Consider the following 26,102-nt stretch of genomic DNA (forward strand, 5'->3'; position numbering starts at 1 on the left):
GTACTACTACGAGCGTGAATACGCACTATAGTGACTACATTATGGTACAAGGTACATAATATAAAATAAAAATGAAATCTTGACGGACATGTTTAATATTTAATAAGTATACTTATTTTTAGGTAATAATAATATATAAAAATGTTCTCCTACCTTTCACTATGAAAAATAAGATAATATTATAATTTTTATTGTTATTAACTATTATAAAAAAAATAAAACAAATGTTTAAGTGCAAGACGTAGTGAAATAATGATATAAAATTATAAAGTATATATTTTTACTGTAAGGATTTAACACTCGGACAGGTGACTAAATGACGACGGTTTTTAGGAAATTAAAAAAAAAATAGGTGTTTTATATATAACCAGGAAATATGACATCCCCTCGTCCCACGGGGAACAATAAGTAGTCGGGAAAATGGAAAAAGTAACATAAATCTCGAGAGGGTTACGTATTTATTTTCATTTTTTTCCATCTACTTTTGTCTTGTTTGGTTTTTTTTAATATATATTTTTTTATTACACTACATAAGAAGATTTATAGCTTACCTGAACGTTTTCGGGGTGTAAGGCAAAAGTGGTAATGGGAAAATCGCCTGGGCCCCATGCCGTATGTCTGCGAGAATATATACGAGCGCTGTCGGCGGCAAATGGGAAAAACGGTTCGGTAACGGAAATATATAGTTACGCTGTAGGATACAAATCCCTCAAAGATACATAGTATACATATATACACGACGTAGTTGCAAAACAAAATTGTACAAAAACGCAAACGCCACACGAAACATCGTCTAATTTATAATATATATTAGTAGTCATATACGCTTTTGTTGGTGAGAACAAAATGCGAATCGATTTTCAACTCACGTCGACTAAAACATCATTGCTGCGCTCAATATTTTATTATTGTGATTACCTTATATATTTTATAAACTTTTCGTGCCGAATACTTGTGTGAGGTTTATTTTATTCATGCTTGTGTTATTTAAATTCCAAACCTCCTGTTTATTCGCTGTATACAATTAATCTGTTTGATTACCTACGTCGAGTTTGTAGTTATTCTAGTAAAATTATATTTACTTGCGTCGTTCTGCTAAATTTTACTTGCTGTTTCCGTTGTTATGTTGGCTAAGAAATAATCTTCCAATTATATACACTATTCGTAGCCAGTTTTACGAATCGTTGAAACCGCTTAAAAATAACCACTAACTCCGAGATTTAAGACTTTAAACTCGTACTCGTTTCAATTACCAAAAACAAAGGTCATAAACGTTGTCGGCGTCTTCATTTGGACACCCTCGCAGCGGAGACAGATGTGTGTAATGGGCAGGGGGAAATGGTTAAATGGCTCGCGGAAACAACCTTTTTAATATCGACCCTAATAACGGTTTTATTTTCTCTTTCCTTATTTTTGCCCCCAAAGGATCCAATGAAGGGCATTTAAAAGAATTTCTGCCAGCGTGCTCATAATATTATACGCGTTGTAGGTTATGGTAAGGTGTAGATTTATGAACAAAGTTTTGCATAAAGATGTTACCATGATATACTTTGATCTGCTTGTACAATGTGTGCTTTACATCATCTTCTTAAATGTTTCACATTGTGTGTTATAATACTTGTAAACTAAAATCTTAAATCAGACGGTTTTGATTATCTAAGATTTTGCGAACATTAATAACGTGTATAAATCTGTTTTAACAATATCAAAAAATAGTCATAGATGTAACAACATATAATCTATATTATATTATTTTATTTTCCATTCATACAATCATATTTCTGTTTTATTATTAAGATTGTATTCCCAAACTTTACACATTTAAAGAATAATTGTAATTTAAATTAAATTTAAAATTGGATTTTAATTTTTTATTTGTACCAATAATAAAATAATAAAAACTTTAAAATATTATAATAACGTTTTTTTATTCGCATCAGTAGTTTTTTATTCACTCAGAAGCAGGATAACTATTTTATTTCCATTATTTAATTTCCCTGAATTTTTTGCGCTTTATTCTTATATTTTATTAATTTTTGGTGCTCGCATAACAGTGCAAGAGCCGGGAGTGGGTTTTTTAAATCGTCGAACCGAGTATTTTTTAATTAAGAACTTTTATATAAGTTGCCTGTCCACTGGGATAATAATGACAACGAAAATTGTGAGACCCTTAATTGCCGCGGTTTTTGAGGTGCTCTTGAACAATGGGCCTACGTAATTGCTTCTGGACCCTCCTACTATCCCGTTCCTATTATCTCGGTCTACCCGCTTTAAATTCGTTGCTTTTTAACTGCGAAAGACATTGTTATGCAATGGTGCCAAACCGCATGCCCCTTTTTACACTCTTGTACACATGCAAATTAATTGTCACACACAATACTGTGTATGAGTAAAAATGCGTTTAATATAAATGGTTACTATTCCAAATAATGTCACAAAACACAAAAATTAAACGATAGATTTAAATAATTATACATTCAAATGTGAAATATTATTTTCATCATTATTAATCTTTTAATATTTTCACAAAATTTGAGTTATCGTTATAAAAAAAGTATTTTCATATATTTAAGGTCCCCCCCCCTAACCCTCCCAACTATTGTCATCGCATACTCACCACTTATATACTATGAAATATTATTTCTAAGTAATTAAACTTACTTGAATTTCATCAAAATATTAAGAAAGCTATGATAACGTTTTCCTGGCTTTTAAATATTTGCTAAAATTAATATTGTTACAATAACGATATCAATATTATCAATTAATTATCAAATAATATTAAAATTACTACAAAATGTTATATTTTCTGATTTTCATACCACTCGTAGTCTGTTTCAATGTAATATGGGTTATAATTTTCGGCTGTTTGTTTTTTTACAGATGTCGCACAAGGTAATTTCTCCGAAGAAAGTGTTGTACCGCCAGAGCCGCCTATTCAAAGGAACGGTTCTACAATGAAAGATCATCAGGATCCTCTGAGACCGGAACTTCCAAGTACGGCTACCACGAAATATAATAATAAATTATTATTAGCAATGTATTAATTCTTAAGGTTACTACGTCGTTAATTTTTTTAAATTGCTTTAATCATACGATTTTAAAGAATTTGTGATAGCAATTATAATATTACCACCTTTACTTAAATTAATTACATTTACAAAGTTATTAGTAAAATTATAAGTGGTACAATGTCGGGACCATTATTAGTTTGTTTTTTTAATTATTATTGCAGCTCAACTCTGTACATAATATTCATAATATAACGATAATATTTCTATCACAATAATTATATGTAATTACATTTGTGATAATATAACGTTTTCAATTTTTCAATAATTCATCTCAAACACAAATGTTTACAACTTTTACAATTTAATTGTAAATATTTAATATTTTAATCTTCATATTATATGCCATCCGTAAAATGTAATCGTTACGATATTGATTTTGGTATAATAGTTATTATTAATTTATTGTTTATTGATTCATCGTTGCCTAATCACGTGCATTTCGTTAATCCTTCTCTCTGCGTGTGTCCTATACAGTCCCTACTGCCAAAGACGAGGACCAGACGTACATGGCGGTCATTATCGGCGTGCTGATGGCCGTCATCATACTACTGGCGGTCGCCATTTTCCTGATCGTGTCCCGACACCGGAGGAGGAAGTGCTTCGCCAGTCCGTTGGTAGGCAAAAGCGCGCTAGCCACGGGCAACGGGTGTCCAGGAATGTCGTCCGGTAGCAGCTGCGGCACGGGCGGCAGTTATAAGGAAGCCGGCACGGGCAGCTCGGCCAGCCACCACGGCGGCACCGGCCACGGACATCCGACCGGCACCGTCAACGCTCACCTACACGACATGGACAGGCTAATCCAACTGGACGCTGAGCCATACCAAGAGCCTTATCACGCACATACGCCGTTCTACAGTTACAGTACTGTAGTAGTTGGCCGCAACGTGGATTCAGGCAGTAAGTAATTATAATATTATAGTGATGAATCTGATTTTGGGGGAACAAGTGGGCTTTTTTATTATATCAAATGTATTCGAACCAAATCAAACTTTTTTTATATAGAAAATAAATATCGATCCCGTTTCAAAATTCTATAACATTCGATTTGAAATCTTATCGAGATGAGATGTCGATTTTACTTGTGTAATTGATATTTATAGTTTTCATTTCTGTCACATTTACGCCTATTCACTTACCAATCATATCTTATGACGCACGTGCGTCAACTCGTTTTTGGTTCGTTACACGCGCGTGCGAGAAACGAGACAGACTTGACAAATCTCAGCGTTTGTTTAACCTTAGAATGAAATGTCATCTTAATAAATATTTGTCGACAAAGCTTCTCAAGATTTCCAGTGTTATTATATTAATAGTTGCCAGTAGGACACCGGTACAAATATTGTCTAAATTATCATTGCAGACGTATTTCAAATATTTCGTGTTTATAATATTATATATTTATATTCATCGCTGTATACATTCTACAAACATCGCATTTCTATATTATACTGTATATCGGATATCGAATCAACATCATATACTTTAACATTCATAATTATAATGATATTATATGATCTGCCGTTGTGTTTGCCCATTTAGTCGACGTGGAAAAACAGAAATACTGTACGGGTGGTCCCAACCTCATGCTATATATACACATTAAAAAAATCGACATTTATCAAACTTTTAAACAATCGAACTACTCGTTTCGCGTTTAACTGTTCGCAGTGAATAGGTAGAGGACAGTCTTATACTTTAATTTTATACTTAAATCCATTAATTAATTTACAAATGAATACTATTTTTTTCTTCAACGAAAGTTGCAAAAGTTAAAAGATTTAATGAAGTCGTATTGTTTTTCGCTTTTGTTGAAAGCAACTTACCATTGTTTACCTTTCAGACTCAGCGTACGAATACGCCGTGCCCGAGACCGGAACCATGCCATTACTCACCACTTCGCCACCGCCACCACCGCCACCGTCAGCTCCTCCTATAGCTCCTGTCACGACCGACACGTTTGCCAGGAACAAAATGTATCCAACAGACGAAAGCAGAAGTAGTAAAAAAGTAAGTTTTAACATATGTTTTCATAAGAGTGCCAAGTCCACGAACATAAATCCACAAGTGTTCTTGACTTGAAGGAACTCGAAAACAGTGCCGACACAAACGTCCACTTAAGAATAAATAATAAAACTGATTACACAATTTATGAGTCCGACATAAGCATGCAGCTAGTAGGGTAACTCGGTAACGTAACAATTTATTGATTTGTCTTTATTTAACGCATTTCCGAGCATCATAAATAAATTATATTTTTCCACTTTACGACGATTACACATTATAAGTAGGTACTTTGATTTTAATATGGGATATAAAAATATTTAGAACTTATTTACAATTATATGAAGTACATTTATATGAAAAAAGTTAAACAGTATTAATTTTTAATCACGCCATAATATTATGGTTTACGCGATCATTTTTTTTTTCATTTTGTATAATTATATTCATGCCAATATCCACAAATCAATATAACATATTATAATGAAAATGAAAATGAGTTGTTTTATATTTTTTATTATAAATTAATTATTACATTATGACTGAAATTTCTTTTCAAATCATTTTATTTTATTCCAAATCATATTTAATACTATTTAATTTGGTTGGTATAGGAAGAAATACTATAAATATAGGTAAGTACTTTTCACACGTTGCCTTTATGCTTACATCGTTATTAGTATATAAAAATTATGATTTTATTTAAATTATTGTACTTCATTTTCTTTTTTCTCGGGATACCACGTCCATCAAATATTTCTCTCTACCCATATTTATTATTAATCTTTCTACTTTAAATGTTACAGTATAATAATAAGACTAAAGATATAATATTTCAGTTATATTTATTTATCAAAATATATATACATACTAGGTAGTATAAGCACATAATTTCAGAACAAAACTAAATATTATTGCATTATTTTGTAGAATAAAATATTTATATTCCAAAATGCCACAAAAACCATAATGGTACATAAAAACTGCGCAAAAGAAAATCATCCAAGTTTTTCCTGGAATTAAATCAGAAAAGAAATTTATAACACTGAGAACCTGCGCGAATGGATTAATATTGTGTTGTGTGCTTAGGAAGAATAATAATTAAACACTTTGTCAGTCGTAGATGTATAATTATTATAACATTGAAACATGATACACAGTTAGGTTTTGAGCGAATAACTAAAATTAAAAATGTATAAAATAAAACGAGATGGGCATTTTTACAAGATTTGAAAAGAGAGAGGGGAAAAATAAATGAGGTGTTCCTTTCCACGTTCCACCGGCCGCGCGCGTGTCATCGTCGTGTGCCATCCCCGCAGTCTTCGAAATAATTTCGCCGAGAGATGATTTATACTGCAGCAGACTCGGCAAACACGAAAACACGCTGCTCCGCTCTCGTTCCCTACTCCACTTCTCCACCCATGATTTCCTCCTCACCCACCCTTATCGTGTGTCGTTTCATTGAAAAGATTATGAATAATGAGCCCGAACACGACTTGTCATGTCTCCTTGAAAAGCGACCGTTTGCCAGTGAGTGTGTGTGTGTGTGTGTGTGTTCGCAAGTGTGTATCTTACACGTTGACTTGACTTATATTCGTATTGTAGAAACCTATATATTTACCTACACCGAGTGATTGATACAAATAGCTGTTATGTAGTGTATCTATACAGTGATATAGGTACACGATATTATGCTCACGAACGTTAGTACATTTTCGGGCGTATACGTTTCCCGAGTACAATGTCATTACCTTTGGACACAATGTACCCGGTCCGCTAAATGTTAACAACACGGCAAATACATAGTACGCCTACGTAGTATATTATCGTCTGTCGTGTGAAAACGTCATCTGTGCGGACCACCGCACTGCCATATTATATTGTCGCCGTGTGTACAATAGCCGTTGCCCGTTTGTGTAGCATAGCATAATATGAGTATACCTATAGGTGCCCAAACTTGTAATATATCACGGTGATGACATGTATCGTACACGGTGTGTGTATTAACTGCAGTATTATACAGGGTGATATTATAAAACGGGAGGAAACCATTTGTTTTCTCTGTCATGTTTAATGGTTTACAATCATTAATACTTGTTTAATAACACCTTATTATTATTATTATTATTATTAAAATCGACTATTGAGGAAACAATCATCATTATGTGTATTGTAAAAATGTAAGAACTCACATGACGAATATTGAATAAAATCCTAGGAATCCAAATTCAATTCAAACCTACTTAAAAAATATCAATCCTATAATATGCCTATATTTATTTACCTTTTTTTCTTTTACTCGTTTGATAAATGGTATATTTAACTAATTTTATAATTAATTTACAGTTTTAATATTATATATGGTTTAGTATCATAGGTCAATAACTTCTCTAAAGCATTGACGAAAAATTAGATAAAATAAAAACTGCTAAGAAGGGAAGCAATTTTTAAAAATTTTCCTTTTTTAACAAATCGTACGTAGATATAGTAAGAAAAGATTTGGCATTTTTATCGTTCACCCCCCCCCCCCTCTCACTCATCGTCTTCGACGATGACCTATTAACATTTAACGCTTTGCAGGCTACGCGCATTACTATTTGTATACATAATACAGTCTATATCCACTAAATGTAATATGTATTTATTTTTTTTTTATTTTTTTAGTCTTCGCAAAAACAAGAATCTCAAACCGCATTGAAACGCCGGCTCGAACAAACGCCTGTGCCCGAATTCCCACGGCACCGTCTGCGTATGTTGTCCAAACTCAGTGAGGGTAATTACGGAGCGGTAAGTTGTGTTGTCTCAATCCTTCTATAAACTAGTACTCGACAATACGTATATTATATTATTATTATGATTTATTTTTTTCCACGCAATCAAATCAACTTTAAGTGTTTAACTATACCTTTTTAAGAAGTTTATAAAATAACAAATATTTAAACATTTAAGTATCAATATTTTACTCAGTTATGTAATGTTTTACAGTGACTGAAACGCATATTTTTATATTTTGTAAAATTCAAAGATAAAATATAAGAATTTAAAAAAAAACACCTTCAACTTTTCACGTGTACGAATCAAATCAAATTAATAATTTAATGTGTGTAATGCACTGAAATAGTATAAGCACAGTTTGGTTAAAACATAATAGTTGAATTTAAATAATAAAAACCACACAACCATGCATTAAATGTATACTTATTTAAGTTTAACGATAAAAAATTTGTCTATCCATAATAATATCTTATGCATAACCGATTTTTATATTATTTGTGGACAAAATAAAAGTAATTTTCCTTATTTTCTTTATATTTTATTATATTTTGTTATTATTCATACTACATTGTTATAAAACGCTATCCAAGGTTATTTTTTTTTTTTTGATAAATTAAAAAAATATGACTAACAAGTAACAATATTATTTGATTTGTTTTAGATTTATGTGGCCGAAGCGGACGGTATAAATGAATACAACTCAAAAATAACGCTGGGTAAGCGACTGGTGGCCGTAAAATTTTTCTCACCCGCGTTATCGGAAAAAGAAAGGTAAGTTATCGTGGTAGATAAAATAGATTATTCAAAAACACATTGCCAATTATAGAATGGCCTTTTATAATCTTAAATAACTAATACAATATTCTAACCAACATTCAAAATTTAAATCAAAATAACCCATTATTTTATTCAGATTTCATCTGAAATCCAAATAAATAATTTAAAATTATTTCTTATCAACATATTTCCTATGTATTTATAAATATATAACAAGATATACAATAAGTATAATAACTAATTAGTAAATTCAATAAAATAAATCTTAAATTTATTATTTTAATTATAAGACTTAATTACTGACGTTTTACTTAATATTTGTTACGAAAACAAAAATCCAGAGAGATAAGATGATATTAATATGCATTTATTCTATGATTTAATATTTATACAATTATTATAACGTTGTATGGTATTTTAGAGCTGAATTACAAAATGATGTGAGGATTTTGGCCGGTCTAGAAGATCAAAACATCGCCAGAGTGTTGGGCGTGTGTACCTCCGAACAGCCACTATGCGTAGTCATGGAGTATAGCGAGCACGGCGACCTCAATCAGTTCCTTAAAACACACGTACCCGTCGAAGCTGCTCGGAACCTGCCGCCCACTGTGAAAACCCTCAGGTACTTATCTATCTCAAAACATAAATGATAGAATAATATCCTCGACACTCGTCTTTTCAATCGATTTCTGGTATTTTTGAAAAAAAAATTATGGGGTTTTGATTTTCTTTAAATAATGAGCAACCATTATACATTTTTAAATCGTTTAAAATTATCGAACATTATACCAAACTATTATCAATTATCAATAATTATTCTGTGTTCAGACACCTGTGCAATTAAAATGTTTATTTAAGGAGTAGCAATTGGTAACTCCACTCACATCTTAACTTTAAATGCTCATCGTAAGTGGTTATATTATATTTTTGATATTTTAAATATTTATGCATATGATTTAAAATGACATCTTATTATGGGCGTTTATAAGTGTAACCAACTTTGAACTATAATTTGAGTATAATTTAAAAACATATATTTTTTTTTTATTTTCAAAACACAGATATTGAATGATAAATTGAGCGTCTAATTGTGAACAGTATAACAAAACCTAGAACACTAGTTTTTCTAACGAACCTGTTTTCCATTTACGTAATTTTCAGTTTCCAATGTCTGCTGTATCTCGCAACACAAATAGCGTCTGGAATGCGTTACTTGGAATCATTGAACTTCGTCCACCGTGATTTGGCTACCAGGTAAAAACATAGTGAATTTGACGTCAGCATATTTCGTTATAATTTACAACTGTCGTGGCGCTCCCTCGGCAACTGTTATAATTGATTTTCAAACGTGTTTCAGAAACTGCTTAGTGGGAAAAGCGTACAAGGTAAAAATTAGCGATTTCGGCACCGACAACGAAGCGTATTCGGCAGATTACTACAAACTGGACGGCAACCTCGGGCTTCCCGTTCGATGGATGTCGTGGGAATCGGCGTTCTTGGTGAGTTTAGCCTTCTCCCTAGAATCGATTAGAACATAATACTATTATAATAATATTGTATGAACGGTTTATAATTTGTATCATATCATGATTACCTGGTTTCTAATCAAAATCTTTAATAAATTCTTTTCTTTTTTTCGCAAAAGATACCTAGAAACCTACGACGCGTCAACGTATTCTGAGAAAAATAATCCGCAGAAAATGTTTTAGATTGAAAAATATAAATGTCCCTCTTGTTTCTTGTTTTTCTATGAATTCATATATGAATATATTAAATAATATATCCTTAGAACATTTTTATTTCTCAAAATACGGCAGGTATACCTGTATCAAAAGTGATAAAATGCATACACAGCCACTCGGTTATTTTCATAAAATCAACAAATAATAAATATTTTATTGGATAATAAAATAAATTGTTATTTCTTTGGAAAAAATATCACAGTGAAATAAGTATGTAGTGGCTAAAGTAGGTGATAACCTATTGGTAATTATACTAATTCACGATCGAGTGCACAGTCGTTTAATAGTATTTATCGTATGAATATTATTGAATTTAAACGACATTAAACAAAATTAATCAAGAATTTTGATGGTTGGGAGGGGGGGGGCTATCCGTGGCCACAAATTTCACCACACCGCCCTTCGTCCGACTGCATTATTATATTATAATTGTATTATATGGCGCCTCATTTTTTGTTGTTAATTTGCTATTTATGCACATTAATTTTAGTTAAGTTCTGTTACCCCCTATCTCTAACACAAGCTTTTAGCTTAAAAGAGATAGATAATCATGTAAACATTTTTTTTTGTTTAAAAATTACACTATTGTAAGTTATGATGACTTTAATAAAAAAAAAAAAAAAAAAAATAGTGCACGAATATAATATTGTGTGATTTCCACAGGACAAGTACTCGACGAAGAGTGACGTATGGTCGTTTGCCGTGACCCTCTGGGAGATCCTGCACCTGGCCAAGTCGCGGCCGTACGAAGGGTTCTCCGACCACCGGGTGGTCGAGAACCTGTCGCACATGCACGTGGACGACGGCCTGTTCGAGTACCCGCCCCGGCCCGCGTGCAGCCGGGACATCTACGACCTGATGCGCGAGTGCTGGAAGCGGCAGGAGTCGGACCGACCCACGTTCCGGGAGATCCACCTGTTTCTGCAGCGCAAGAACCTCGGCTACGCGCCCGCTGCCGCCGCGTCATGACGGTCCAGCGGTGGCGACGGCAGTCGGCGCGAAGGATGGCCGTTCGTGCTCCGGCAAAACGCGTCCTATCTGCCCGGATGCGACGCAGACTGAACGACGCCGAGAAACCCGACGACGGATCGCGGCTGCCGTGGTGACGTTGGCGACGTGGGTGGACGACTCCTCTCTCCGGGGACGCTCGCCCGCGGCGTCTGACAATTTACTGTTTCGACAATCTCTCATTTTGGCGCGCGGGTTTTATAGGATATATAATAGCTCGTGTGCGTCGTTTGTTTGTTTATTAAAATAATACTGTTTGTTTTTATCTTTTATCTATCTGTTCATTAACTGACGTCTCTGTAAAATGATAATTAGACATCGTAATCGTAATACATATTATATTAACGAGTCTCGACACCTTACCATCTCATATAATACCTATCGCATACCCCTATCGCCCCGCGTATTAGTAATCTACCGGACCGTTCTTGGTCGACGTAAACTACTCGGTAGGGTCGCGTGCCTAGTTCGTACGGTATCTGTTTTTTGTTACCGTGTACATACAAACCAACGTTAAAATTATTTATAAATATTGTAAATTGTAAACGCTATGTATAATATTAATATAGACTGATAGGAAAATAGGCAATATCCACCGTACGAATATCGCGCCCGACGTTTTCTTTTAACCGCCATCGTTCAATCAACGGCATTGCGCGCAAATATACGTATAACCATATTAAGTGTATCGTATTATAATAATATAATATTTAACAGTAAACACGAGCTTGAGCGGGCGTTATCATTTTTATATAACTGCACTGTTGCTTGTTATTTTAGAATCTTCTCGTCGTGATTAGAATGTCTCTGTTATACATTAAACGTTTTTGTGTAAAACGCTGATAATCGAATGAATTAACATATCTGCTATTTCCGTTTTAATCGCTTATATTATATTTATTATGGCGATTCTAGTGGAGATGTAGTTTATATATATATATATAAAATTTTTGGACGGTTGATTTTGTCTCTCGTCCTTCGCAGCTCCTCTCATCAATCGCTCGATGTTATCCTCAAATGTTCAGACAACCGTCGAAAATACATATAATAATCGCAATAATGTACTACCTAAGTTGTTAAGAGATTTAAATCATTACATTATAATATTGTACATATAGAATCATTATAAATATTAATAATATATAATAACTAGTCAAGCCTTTTTATATTTTTTTTTTTTTTTTTACTCAAGACGAATAATGTGTACATAAATAATTAGTTGTTCGGCTAATGTACAATATTTTACACCTGTTTAAAGCAACCTGTATTATTGTATAAATATATTTTTCTTTTTTATAGATTGTGATATTTAAGTTACTTTAAAAATGTGACACTTTTATATAGTACACTCTAGATATATTATTATTATTATTATTACAGTATGTAAAATGTTTATTGTTAATTCATTAACTTACTCGTTTTTGAACATTGTATATATTATTTAATTTTGATTTATTTATGAAATGTACACATTATATTTTATATTTCGACATATCATTTATTTTGTTTTTGCAAACATTTTCAAAAAGAGAAACCACCGCTTGACCCGAATTTATTTCGTGTCAAAACCTATTCCCATCGCAATAACAATATATTATATATATATATATGTATGTATGTGTGTATATAATATAAACTATAATACTGTGTAGTTAAATTGTTTTGTTTTTTTTAATATTTTAATTATTAATTGACCTCTAGTGTACATACTTGTTATAATAGTTACAATATAGAGATATTATCATATCACTTTCTTGTAAATCAAAATTATTTATAAGGTGCTTTAAATCGTCAATCGATTATCGAGAGAGACCATTTTTTTTTCAATATATCCGTATATTAATTAGAGAAAATAGTTTTACAATTGAGCTTAACTCTATGGCCAATACATAAGTATAATATAAAGTACACTAAAACAATTAACAAGCCCGAACATTATACACAATTATGTTATATTAATAAAATAAAATAATAATAGTTATAAATTATAACAATGTAGAATAATTAATATTTATCACAAGCCTGATAATAGTAAAGTTACATCGAAGCAATCGAAAAAAAACAAGACTCATATTAGGAAGGCATTGTTCATAAGCGCGTCCCGGGAATAACTTAAAGTTTTAAATATATTTTTAAGACGTGCTTGAAACGTTTCAAGACTACAGCTAGTTAAAATTGAATACAACGCACAGTAAAATTGTCTCGTGTTGGTCATGTACATTTTATGATTGAATATTCAAACATTAAGAACGATGTCTAATAAGTTGTTACTACATTTTTCGCGGTATAGATGCGCGCCGGGTACTCGGATTTATAGCTAAACATTCCCCGTTTAATAAGTGATTTATTAAACTAGTTTTTGAGATATTCATTACTATTACAGTGCAGTGCAATTTTTAGTTTACTTTTGCAAATTGTATGTAAATTAACTGTTTATTGCTAATGTTAATGACATTACGGAAAAACGTGTTTTGCTTGCACAAAAATGTAGTTTAACATACGAATTAATTGTAATATCACGTCACTGCATTATTGATTACTTATAATACATATTATTACACGATATTGTGCTGTGTATATACGATAATATGAAAACCAAAAGTATATCATTATTTTATGAAACTGTAATAATACCATAAAAACTATTATTGTTACAATAGGTTTAAAGTTTTATCTTCACTACCGTATCTACTTCTATAATAATAATAATAATTATGATAATAACATTGTATTCAAATACGAAAGAAGTCTTACGATAATGATAAAATAATTATGTAATATAATTTACAAAAATACGGTCGCGCCGTCGTCGCTGTTCGATGCCGCCAATCGTTAAAAATAGGATTTTTATTTTTATTGTTCTTTCACTTTGTTTACATTACGACGTTAAATACCGGTGCGCACTTGCCGCACTAAATCGACAACAGATAAACCGGTAAGTAAGTAATAACTGCGAGAGCGGCCCACGTATGTACAAAACCGCATCAATCGTCGTCCGACCTCTGCCGGATGTGCAGGATGAGCGGTACCGTTCTGGTCTTGATCACCGGAATCGGCTGCTTGCCCTGGTAATACGGTTGGTGGTGTCCGGCCACCGCCGGCCGGTACACGTACCTCCACGTCTGTGTCTGTCCGATGGGCGGCGGTCGCATCACCAGCAGGTTCTTCAGGTCCTGTCGGCTGGTCAACTTGCGCCCGTGCTTGCTCCGGTTCGGCTTGACCGCGGGGTTCCTGTGCTTGAGCACCTGCTGCGGCTGATAGTGGTTGTGGTGCGCTGCCTGTTTGCTCGTAGCCGTCGACGACGCGCTCGTCACGTGGTTCTTGTTGCTGTAGTCCTTGGAAAGGTCGTCGGTCTCGTGTACCTGAAACGAATAACGCCGTTTATTATGACAACAGCGGGTTGCGGGTTGTCGTGGGATACCGACGACAGTTCCCTCGTCACCCACTCAGATTGTTTCGAATTCGAAGTGAATTTCGATCAATCTATGGTTTTTCGGTAGTCTTATCGTCCCAGTGAGACAGAGTGTAAATAAAAACGCCGCGGCGCCCGTAAATGTAGGCAATACATGTTACGTTCGTGAACAGAAGTCACGGACACACGATAACGAGTTTACACGAGTCATCGGTAACATCATTGGCGACGTTTTCAGACGCGTTAAACGTGATTCCGATCGTTTTCGACATAATATCTATTACGGCCGTATTATCTGACAAGATATTGTAATCGGCATACTTATTTATTTCTGTTAAAACGTTGTCGAAAACTAACTGAAATAAATCTGTCGGTTTTTTTGCACACGTCCACAAATACGTAGCACCATCGACCCACTTACGTATAAAATAATAATCGATGCGAACCCCCGAGTCCATTCTTCCTTCCATAATCCTATCACGTTAATTATAATAGGTATTCGTAAACGTAACGCGTGTCGAGCAAACGGCGTTTATTTCAATTTAAACGACCAACAAATGAAGACAATTTATATTTTGTTTTCAATCTGTAGAAACCGGACAAGTTGATTGCGATTGTCCACGTCCTTTTACCATTAGCTCTAGGTTTTTTAACAATACTTTTTATTGAAAATCGCAAAGCAAAAGTTGACAGTAAAATATATGGTTTTTCGAGAATTAGACATGACATAATTCTGTCCTCACACGACCGCCGAAATGTTTTTGATAACAATTATTGTACAGCAGTAAAGTCGATGTCTACCTACAATAAATCGGGTAACAGTGTTCAAAGAGCGTTGTTGAAGTCGTTGACAATTTTAATCGAGACGAGCTCAAATTGACGAAAAATCTTTTAAAATACCAAACCAATGTATTATAAACAGTATGACTATACTATAACCGTAATTTTTAGTTGTGACTTGTAATACCTATTTTAAAAGAATCTATCGCGCATATCATAAATCATATAAATTCTCATAATACTATATCGCGCAATAGTCTACGTGTACGATGTAACTATACCTACATCGTAACGCTGATCGAATAATGATAAAGTAAAATCGATATTGTCAACAGAAATCAAGGAAAACAGGATTCATCTCGATTCGTGATAGTGGCCGACAGCGATTCCCGTTTTGTGTTACGAATTGAATTACACTGCTGCAGTCAACGCAGTGCCGTAGCCAAACCAGTGGGTGGGGGGGAGGTGGGTCGAACTTAATCCAACGGAAATAAACACGAGAATCACACAAACCTGGTACTGATGCGGTTCTTCGGGCACAGGGTTGGACGGGGCCTCGTACTCGTGATTGTGGTTATTGTCGATCCCGTTGCCGTAATGGTCGTGCAAGTCCTGGTGTAGGTGTTGAACGGTGTCGTCGGTTATCGTATAGTACGACGTCTCGCCCGAGTGTCCGTTAAAGTTACCGTGGTCGTGGTCACCGGTCGCGCCCGCCGTGGCGGACACGGGACCTTCGCCTGTACCGCCGGAACCAGGAGTGCCCGACTGGCTCGACCCGCCAGCGGCAGTCACGTCGCCGACGTGGAACTCCGACGACGTATCCACCGAGTTCTGGACCGGCGACGCCAGTGACGGCCCGTCGTCGACAGTCGTGTGATAGTTTTTCACTTCGGAGTAACCAGCCGAGTGCATGATCGGCACGTAAATATGCGGAATCAGGTGCAAGTGAATCATGTGGTTGTGTTTCTTAGCGATTCCAGCGCCCACGCCACCAACGCCGCCGCCGTTCCCGACGTTGACACCGCCACCGTAACCACCGCCGCTGTAGCCAATACCGCCGCCACTAAACCCGCCGCTATTGAGTTCGGCGGATATGTGTTCGGACGACGGTGTCTGCGGCGATCTCAAGTGGTTATCCACGTGGTCGCCTACCAAGTTCCGGTAGTGGGCGTCTACCTCTTCGTGGAACGCTTCGTGTTCAGGGAACTCGGTCTTGAGGATTTGCGACGGTTTGAACAGCGGTCTCCACGGACCTGCGGAAAAAACAAATTCGTAAAATAATAATTCGGCGAAATGAAAACTTTAAAACCGCAAACGATGATGTTTGAAAGATATTATTATCACATCGTACGTGCAGAGTACACTTCTATCGTTTGCTCCACTAGGAAGTCAAAATTACAATTGCTATTTGTTTGAGATACGATTACACTTGGACGAGACACTTCCGAAGGATATTGTTAATTATTCAGAAATATCTAAATTAGTACAAGATTTATCACGAAGTGTATAATTTATAATATATAGCTACTATAATCAATTAAAATCGGCAAGATAAATTCAATGTAATTAATCGCAAATAGTAGTCGTACAAATATACAATAATAGGTACACAGTAATACTATGGTTCATAAAACTGAATTATTCGTGTACTGCAATATAAGTACACATGGCAGGTCATTCGATATGACCAAGTGGTAGTAGTGGTACTATAATTAGATAGTAATCATACATGCCTATACCTTAATAAAACAACATGTTTAATCATATAAATAGACGGAGTAGTCGACTACATGCTAATATGCTATAAAATAAAATAAAAAATCAATTATATCTACCTAGCGTTAGTCGCTACACAATAGCAACAAAATTGGAGTATAGAAATAATAATATTATTTAAGGAAAAATATTAAAAATGCAATACTTTCGATAATATTATTTCCGTTTGATTTCTAAACATTAAATACAACAATTATTGTAGTTTTAGAGCTTTTATAGTTTAGCGTGAAAATCGAAATAATCCACCTGATCGGATTGAATACAATGAATGGTGTACCTAACTAGAAGTACCGACCGCAATGACATTAAACCGTAGGAAAGTTAACGTACATGAATTCAATCGCGTTTTTCGTGGGATAATCAATGTTTTCTATACAGACAGTAGTGCAAATGACATGATTCAAGACTTTGAGACTACCGCGAATCGAAACAAACACGTACCTATCTCGGACGAAGTATATACGATTTTCGCTTTAAATTGCAGTCGAACGAATCGCCAAACGATCTGCTGTACATGTTATTGGGATTGATAGCAAAAAAAAAAAAAAACAATATATTATTGTATTGTTATCTGTATAAAGTACCACACACAGTATGCTTCGAAAATAATATATATGATTACGTATTATTAAATAAAAAGAAAATTGTTAAGAAACGAGCATAAAATAAAAAAGGACCAGTCACAAAACAATGTGATTGTAAAAACCACAGTATTTATAGTCATTATATCATATTTAAAATTTTATTTTTATTAATAATATGGCATTTTGAATACGAGACATTAAGTGGAATATAGATACCATAATCATTATTATATTATAAATTACGTTTGTAATATACTTGAATGGTTAAATAGTTTGATACTTAACATTTTGAAAAATTAGATAATTTTCATAAATGTTTTTATATTGTTTATACTTATTTTGTAATGATTACGTTTTAAGATTTAAAATGCTCTGTAAAATTGTTGAAAAAAAAAATACAAGCAAATAATAGTAACCGCTCTGCCGTACATTGAAGGTTTCGAGCGTACATCGTTATTAAGTTTGTTACTGTAATGTATCATGTGTATTAAATTTGAATTCAACTATAAATCATTACGTATTTGCATAATATGAAAAACAACCCTGAGCTAAAACAGTCTGTCAGCCTACATATTTCTAAAAATATTTTATGAAATTATTCTATTGTTATTATAGTAATTTTTGTTTTCATATTAAAGTAATACAGTAGGTTGAATTAATATTTTACAAAAACGTTGCATTTATCATAATATCAATATTTAATTATTGTTATATAATATTATATGTATAATCAATTAATTTTAATGTTTTGAAAATATCACCGTGTATATAAATTACAATAATATAGGTAAAAGTTTTAAATCCCCAGAAAAAAATATTTTAAAATTACGGTTCAAATGTCCAATTTTGTCCTACACATTTGAACTTCAAATATCTATATATTCAAATGTTTTTTAATAACTCAAAATATTTTAAAAATCATACCTTGAATAGAAAATTATAAAATAAAAATGAAGTTAAAATGGAAAGTAATTATTTATGGTTATAGATTTTTCAAGTATAACAAAAACAATTTGTTTAAAAATTAGGTTTTCATAAAAATTTATTTTTTCCAATAATTAATTTAAAGTACTGGAAATTTTTAATTTTTACCTTCCAAGATAAATTTGTTGATAAAAAAATTATTTAAGTTAAAAATCAAATAATTTTATTCACAATTCATAAAAAATAACACACACACATCATTGTAAAATCAATACATTCAAGTTTTTAATATATTAAAAAACAATAACACGTCTTAAATAATTGTAGTATTTTTACTTTTAGAATTTTACTATTTAAATTGACTAATAAATATTATAAATATTAAAAAATAAAATAATATTAATATCTTATTAGTTATAATGTCAATTAATTACTGATTATATATTAAAAAATAATTTTTCATATTTTGAGAACTGATTAGTATATTTAAATTTAAAAAGACATGCAAGTTGGTATCACTCTGCTGTAAATTATCAGTCGAGTAGTTCGCTATTATAGGTGTGTTAAATTTAAATTCAATGATATAAAGCTCAGAATCTAAAAAAATGTCAGTAGGATATCATTATATCATGATACAACTTCATGATTTTATAATATTTTTTAAAATGTATAAATATAAATCCAGTATAGTTATTAGTTTATTACTTATTAGTTACTAGATAATTTATGTAATTACTTATACACCGGAATAACTAGTTTTCTGATTGAAATTATATTTATTTATTTTTTGATTATTTGTTGAACAGTTTTATTGGTACTAATAGTATTAAATTCTTAATAATACCTAACTAGGAAACTAATTTATTTTTTCACATAAAAATTCTTCAATTACATTTCATGAATCCAATTTATAGTCTTAGAAACAAAATAATTTAAGTATTTTAAATTGTACCCGAAGAAAGATAAATATCATTATGCTAACAAAAAAATTAATACAATAAAAATTCGAAAAATTAGTTTTTATAGAAATTAGATTTTTCAATTTTATAATAGATCATATTATTTAATGTGGTGTTTTATTTTCAAAGGCAAAAAGTGTTTCAAAAGCTTTATCTGGTAAGATAAAAATCCAAATCGCGGCTTTGCACAAATATTGATTAGAGTGAGATGGCGAAATCCGTCGTAGATCAATATAAGTGTTAAAAAGAAAACTCGGTTGAAAAAAAAAAAAAAAAAAATAATAAATAAACCGTGACCGTGACATTGACGTTATAATTTGTTATACATGTGTGCCGTTCTTGCACGGTGGACGCGTGCGTGTGACGTCTTCTTTTTATTGTTACCTATACTCGTATACCGTCAGACGTATATGTGAATTCGATTTGAAATCGTTTCTGCGGAAGGTCACCAACCAATATTTACGTATTTTGTTGTCAAACTTTCGCCAAACGTACAGAGTGCGGCGCGCATTCGTGGCTATAGGTGGGTACCTATGCACCAATAAAATACATACATGCTATACATATATATACATACATACCTATGTCAGTATATACTATATGTCCTATACATTTTGTGGTCTAGACCTGCGAAAGCAGAACGCACGCACATGCATACCCGTGACACGTGAATATTATACGCCTGTGCGGGTGGGTAGTGTGGGGCGCGGTAGGTTGACGACGGTTGTGATGCGACCACGACCGCGGTAACGCGATATTGCTCGATCGATGATTTCGACCGTATATCCTCGACTATAAATAATAATAGTAATAACTGTAATAATATTATATATATGTGTGTGTATTATGTAGGTATACACTGCAGCCGACTGCCTGCCAGCGCTCGCGGTTTATTACGCGTACGTGTAGTTTGCGGTCGCGTTAAATTACTATACGTACGTACCCATCTGTACATATCACACACACACACACACACACACATTTTAATATATATTATTTATATTTTATAGTTGCGATCGAGCACTACGAGCTATACCAACCATTACGACCGCTGTTTGTTTTTTCACTACGTCGGACGCGTATTGTTTACTGCGGCGACACGCTTGCGGTATTTATGCGTTATAGCTCATAAGTCATAAGAATAAACGTAGGTACATATATAAATAAACTAGGTGACAGGCCGCCGTGGGTCCGTTACAAGTTGCGACCTTACAAGGTACACTCTACCCGTTCTCATCTGTCGACGGTTTTATAGTATATACTACACTAGTACAGTAAATACCTATTAAATAAAACATTACCTATGTATCAAGTTCCGTGCGTCGTCGTATACGCGCAATAATAGTTCCTTTCAAAAAATCTGACTGGGAAAATGTTTTCTGGCACGGCACGTATGTTTTACAAATGAGAACTCATACCGACTGCATGAAAACACGATTACGCTTTTTATAATATTTTTATTTTCATATCAATATTACTTCTGTATCAGTACAACGACGCGAACGTCGCCGGAATCACGCGATGTCGCGATTGATATATATATATTTATGAAAATAGAATTAGAATTTTAATGAAACTCGACATTTCTTTGCGGTTTTAAATTGTTTCAATGAACCTACTAATATATCTACCTAAATACCGTCCGATATACAGAATGTTTAATCGTGTCTGTAGTCCTAAAAAAATATTATTTCCGTTAGGTTAGATCGGACTTTAAAATATGATTTCAGATAATTATTGCCGTATTCTCAGCGTCTTTACCGTTGTTATAATTCATATTTTTATTTTTCTGGTTCGCTTAAATTCAGGTTAGGTAATTTTAAGTAACTAATTTTTTAAACTATTTTATGTAAATACTATAAAATATAAAGTACCTTATAATAACTGTTAATTATATTCAATAAATTAGGTTGTAGTTTAAACTTTAAACGGGTATTTGGTTGATTAGTAGGTACCACCTACCTACCGTATATAATTTCATAGAATAGGTCGTGAGTATGAAAATAGACTTGTACATGATACATATTATATTATATTATATTTTTATAGATCAAATCAATTCAAATGAGCAATGAACATTAAACACGTAAAACAACAAGCACAAATTGTAATGAAAAAATTGAAAAAAATATTGTTTCCATAAAATTATAGTAAAACAACGCGCTTAGGAAATGTGCAATACTTGTAGTTGTTATAAACCTGAATTATGTTATGCATAGTCCTACTCTATAGAGAGAAATATACGTATTGCATACAGTCATATTATGATAGGTAAATAAAGTATTAATGGAGATAATAATGAAGTAGTATATCTGCTATCTCCTATAATTATAAGAATCGTTTTCGTTATATTTATAAACAGTATAAAACTCTGTAGATTTGTTGTCAATTTTAATTATTATTTTAACAATATCACACTCTTATTTTTATCTGTATCCGCGGTCTATTCGCTATATTGTTTGCACATTTAAAAGTTCTACAAATACTTCGTATGGCCTCATAGCCGCTAAAAAAAAGCTTTTTTACCGCAGCCCGTAGATACTTGGCCAACCTAACCTAATCTATACCTATACAATATAACGAAAATAATGTAATATTGCATTACCTATACTATGTTCGTGATAATCTGTGATCTGAAACATTTTACGCGCTCTCATTCAAACGTTAAGTACGTGTATGCAGTATGCGTCCAGTATCCTGTATCCACATAACATCATAATATATTATTATAATTTATATTTTATATGCATTGGTGCATGATACAACTATAGGTGGGATGATCGACCGAGATCCAATATGCATATTTTACACCTACGCAGTAGGAAAATAATACAAGTAAAAAATAACTGCACACGGATCTAGCCATCATGCAACGAATAAGGTCGATTTCCGATCTGTGGTATTTTGGGTCAATAAGACCAATGGTAAGGTTAAGTTTTGCTATTCATTAAATTTCATAAAATAAAATAAATATAAGAAATATAATAAAAATCATAACAGAAAGTAATTTTGTTAAATTCATATGTGTCTACTGTCCAATATAATATAAATATATATTGATATTTAATATTGAATTAAAGAAGTATTTTCAAATATTTACTTAAAATGTTTTTACTTATGGGTTATATTAGATATTATTATAAGCAAATTTACTGATTGGAATAGATAAAAAAATAAACCTTAAATCACTAAAATTGTAAAAATGTTTTATATAGATTTAGAAACAAAGTCATATAATGCCAAAAGAAATAATTTTAATAAAATATACCTACATATACTATATATAAAGTAATAATATAATACCCTCAAATCGTACTCATATAAATCATTTTTGAAGTGATAAAACCAAAATAATATCTACATTTTCTATATTATTGATAAAAGTAATCTCTATATATTACTCAAAGATACTACTCTCTTTATATCTTATATTTCTCAAATGTTTGTAATTTATAAAGCTTTTTACGTATTGGTTGGTTAATAAAATTTGAAAAAGACTATAAACAAATTGAATTTGTCCAAGATAATTTGTTGTGTAGTAGGTATAGAAATAATTATGATATTATTATAATTCAAAGCAAATATGTCTAAAACGTGATATTTTCTTATAATTCATTTTTGTCGATTAAAGAATAAAATGTGACGTTCGTGCAAACTTGTAAAGCAATAAATAAAAGCATTATTAAATATGATTAATCGAATTGTAATTAAATAATAAATAGCGCTATAACTGTTAAATATGTATAAAACAAATTTAAAGTAGCCTAAAGTGTAGATCGGTACATATATCGGGTATCGAAAAATCCATTAGAGCATTAAAATATTAGTTACATAAATCATAATATGATTGATAATTTAGAAGATGATGATAATGAAGAGAAGTCCGGTAAATATCCGGTTAGGTTAGGAAAAATATATGTAGAGAATGTAAATAGCCGGGATCCTGCTGAGCGCCATTTATACACTCGTATATTAATAATAGTATGAAAACTGCATCGTTTTGCACTTCCTAATTTGAAGGTAGGTATACTAGATACATTTTTTACATTTACGAAAAAGTTGGCCGAGAGATTCGGCACATCCGGGTGATTTGAAAATATTAGTCTATCAACATTTTTTATCCTTCCATACACAGATTGACAGATCTACTTAATACATTTTAATTTTATAATTATTACAATTTTGATTTTAGGCTGGATGTATTGATCAATACGAATCTGAATCGAATGATGTTAGTGATTAACTGAGAGTAGTTCTTAAATATTTTGGCTATTGCTTCGGGAAAGTTGTGTTTTATTCTGATGATATACTATATTTAGCATTCTGTAAATATGTGTTTCGTAGGAGAGAATGACCAGATTTCTATGTTATGCTTTGTCTCATTTAATTTAGTCTAAAGTACTGTCCATTGGTGATGCCATTTGTTTATGATAAGTTTTTTAGACACTGGTAGTGGACATTTTCAATCAGATTTTTAGTAACTCTATTCTTAAAGAAAAAGGAGGCGGGCGTCTTTGATGAATCATCCTATATATGGGCAATTCAGTAAATACACAACCATATCATATAATAGTATACCGATTTTTCTCGTCTTCTATGCATATATTAGTTAACTGTATAGACCAATATAAAATACAAAATATCGGTTGCTGTTTACTCTTCATCAGGTGTGTTTATATTACAAATATATCCACACTATACAATTATTAACACTGTATATATGCACGTGGGACCTACGTGCATTATAATATAGCCATATAGGTACCTCCTTTATAATATTATAATATTTTGCGGCACGATATTTTCGTAAGTATACTGCAGTTATGAAAAAAAAAAAATTAGGAAGAATGATTTTGATTAAACACTACACCGCGTGAGAAGGTTAAAAACGCGTTTCGCGTTCCGGAAGAGTTGATTACTCGTTTATAATCATAATATAGCGCATATAGACATAAATACATGTTATATCATATACTATATAATATATATATAGTATATGGCCATACATGTACTCTCGCTGCACCAACGAAATTATTGAGAGGGTTACTCGATAATACTATTATTGGGTATAATTGGTCATCTGCTGAATATAATACAATGCGTACACTATATTATAATGTAAAATATCATGTATTATGTGTTTCCATATGATAAATTCTTTTTTTAAATGCACTTATATTCACAATATACAGGTATAATATACAATAACACGCGTAGTGAATATTGAGAGTTAGGTATTCGAACTTTTAAAATTCAGTTTTTATAATGATTCGTATTATAATTATTTATATTTTTTGAAATACCACGACCTTAGGCTATCACGAAGCTTAAAAGAATTATTTTGTACAAAACAAAAATAATATCTGAAACAATTTCGTGAAATACAGCACGTTGCAAGACGTAATAATGAATTGATACGGATTAAAAACAAGTTAAAAATATTATTGTTGTACAATAAAACGATTCGCTAAATTAAAAACTCTAGGCAAGTTTCGACAAAATGGTCAATTGTTTTTCAAGAATTGCAATCATTAAATCGAAATTGTATAAAACGCGTAAACTCTCATTTTTTTTCTGTCAAATCCCAATTGAGAATTTGGACGGAACACAAAAAATATAAGTCTACGTCTATAATAACAGCAATTTCCGAAATCTTATAAATCATATAATATTATATTATAACATACCTATATCTCCGATACTTTCAAAACGAATATAAATATATATATATATATTTACCTAAACAGTGATTTTTTTCTTTTAGATACAGATAAAAAACTAATTGTTAAGATATTTTATATTATAGGTACCTACACAGTACAAGGAAACTATTTTTTTTTCAATAAATCCTTATTAAATGATACTGACGGTTCTAGGATAATAATTCAATATTGAGAGACAAATATAATAACAGTTTAGGTCGTGGATATTCAATACGGGCATTGGGCAATAATTTAGTTAACATCGGTACATGATAAAAATTGTAATAATACGTTTAAAATGTTAATGCAATTATTTATCATTGCAGTCAAAAAAATATTCTGAACGGTTCACATTGTTTTACTATAGCTATATTATAATATTAAGATGTTCTTTAGACGTCCCGTTAGATACTCATAAAAAACTTAATCGTTAAGATATCTTAAATATTAATTTAATATAGTATTTAATAAATTGATAAAACCCATAAAAGAGTGACCTTTCATAGTTGTAAAATAAAAAATCTTAAAACTTAATAACTTTTACCTAAAACTACAAATTCTAAAAGCTAACCATACAGTTATCAAATT

General features: G+C 32.2%; 2 protein-coding genes across 3 annotated transcripts in view; one reads left to right on the forward strand and one right to left on the reverse strand.

Annotated features, from left to right (window-relative positions):
• LOC113554379 (discoidin domain-containing receptor tyrosine kinase B-like) overlaps positions 1-12,582 on the forward strand; it is a 55,527-nt gene extending 42,945 nt beyond the window's left edge. The window contains exons 8-16 of the mRNA XM_026958196.1: positions 2,884-2,997; positions 3,549-3,971; positions 4,915-5,081; positions 7,740-7,862; positions 8,512-8,621; positions 9,049-9,249; positions 9,789-9,881; positions 9,985-10,126; positions 11,033-12,582. Of these exons, the coding sequence (XP_026813997.1) occupies positions 2,884-2,997; positions 3,549-3,971; positions 4,915-5,081; positions 7,740-7,862; positions 8,512-8,621; positions 9,049-9,249; positions 9,789-9,881; positions 9,985-10,126; positions 11,033-11,338 (1,679 nt within the window). The 3' untranslated portion in view covers positions 11,339-12,582. The remainder of the gene's footprint in view (positions 1-2,883; positions 2,998-3,548; positions 3,972-4,914; positions 5,082-7,739; positions 7,863-8,511; positions 8,622-9,048; positions 9,250-9,788; positions 9,882-9,984; positions 10,127-11,032) is intronic.
• A 728-nt stretch (positions 12,583-13,310) lies between these two features.
• The window catches only part of LOC113552902, a 38,754-nt gene continuing 25,962 nt past the window's right edge, over positions 13,311-26,102 (reverse strand). For both annotated transcript variants that reach the window (XM_026955919.1, XM_026955918.1), the window contains 2 exons: positions 16,083-16,822; positions 13,311-14,739 (listed from right to left, as the gene is read on the reverse strand). In XM_026955919.1, coding sequence (XP_026811720.1) covers positions 14,362-14,739; positions 16,083-16,822 — 1,118 coding nt within the window. In that variant the 3' untranslated portion in view covers positions 13,311-14,361. The remainder of the gene's footprint in view (positions 14,740-16,082; positions 16,823-26,102) is intronic.

The sequence above is a fragment of the Rhopalosiphum maidis genome, chromosome 2, assembly GCF_003676215.2.
Source record: "Rhopalosiphum maidis isolate BTI-1 chromosome 2, ASM367621v3, whole genome shotgun sequence".
In the NCBI taxonomy this organism is placed as follows: Eukaryota; Metazoa; Arthropoda; class Insecta; order Hemiptera; family Aphididae; genus Rhopalosiphum; species Rhopalosiphum maidis.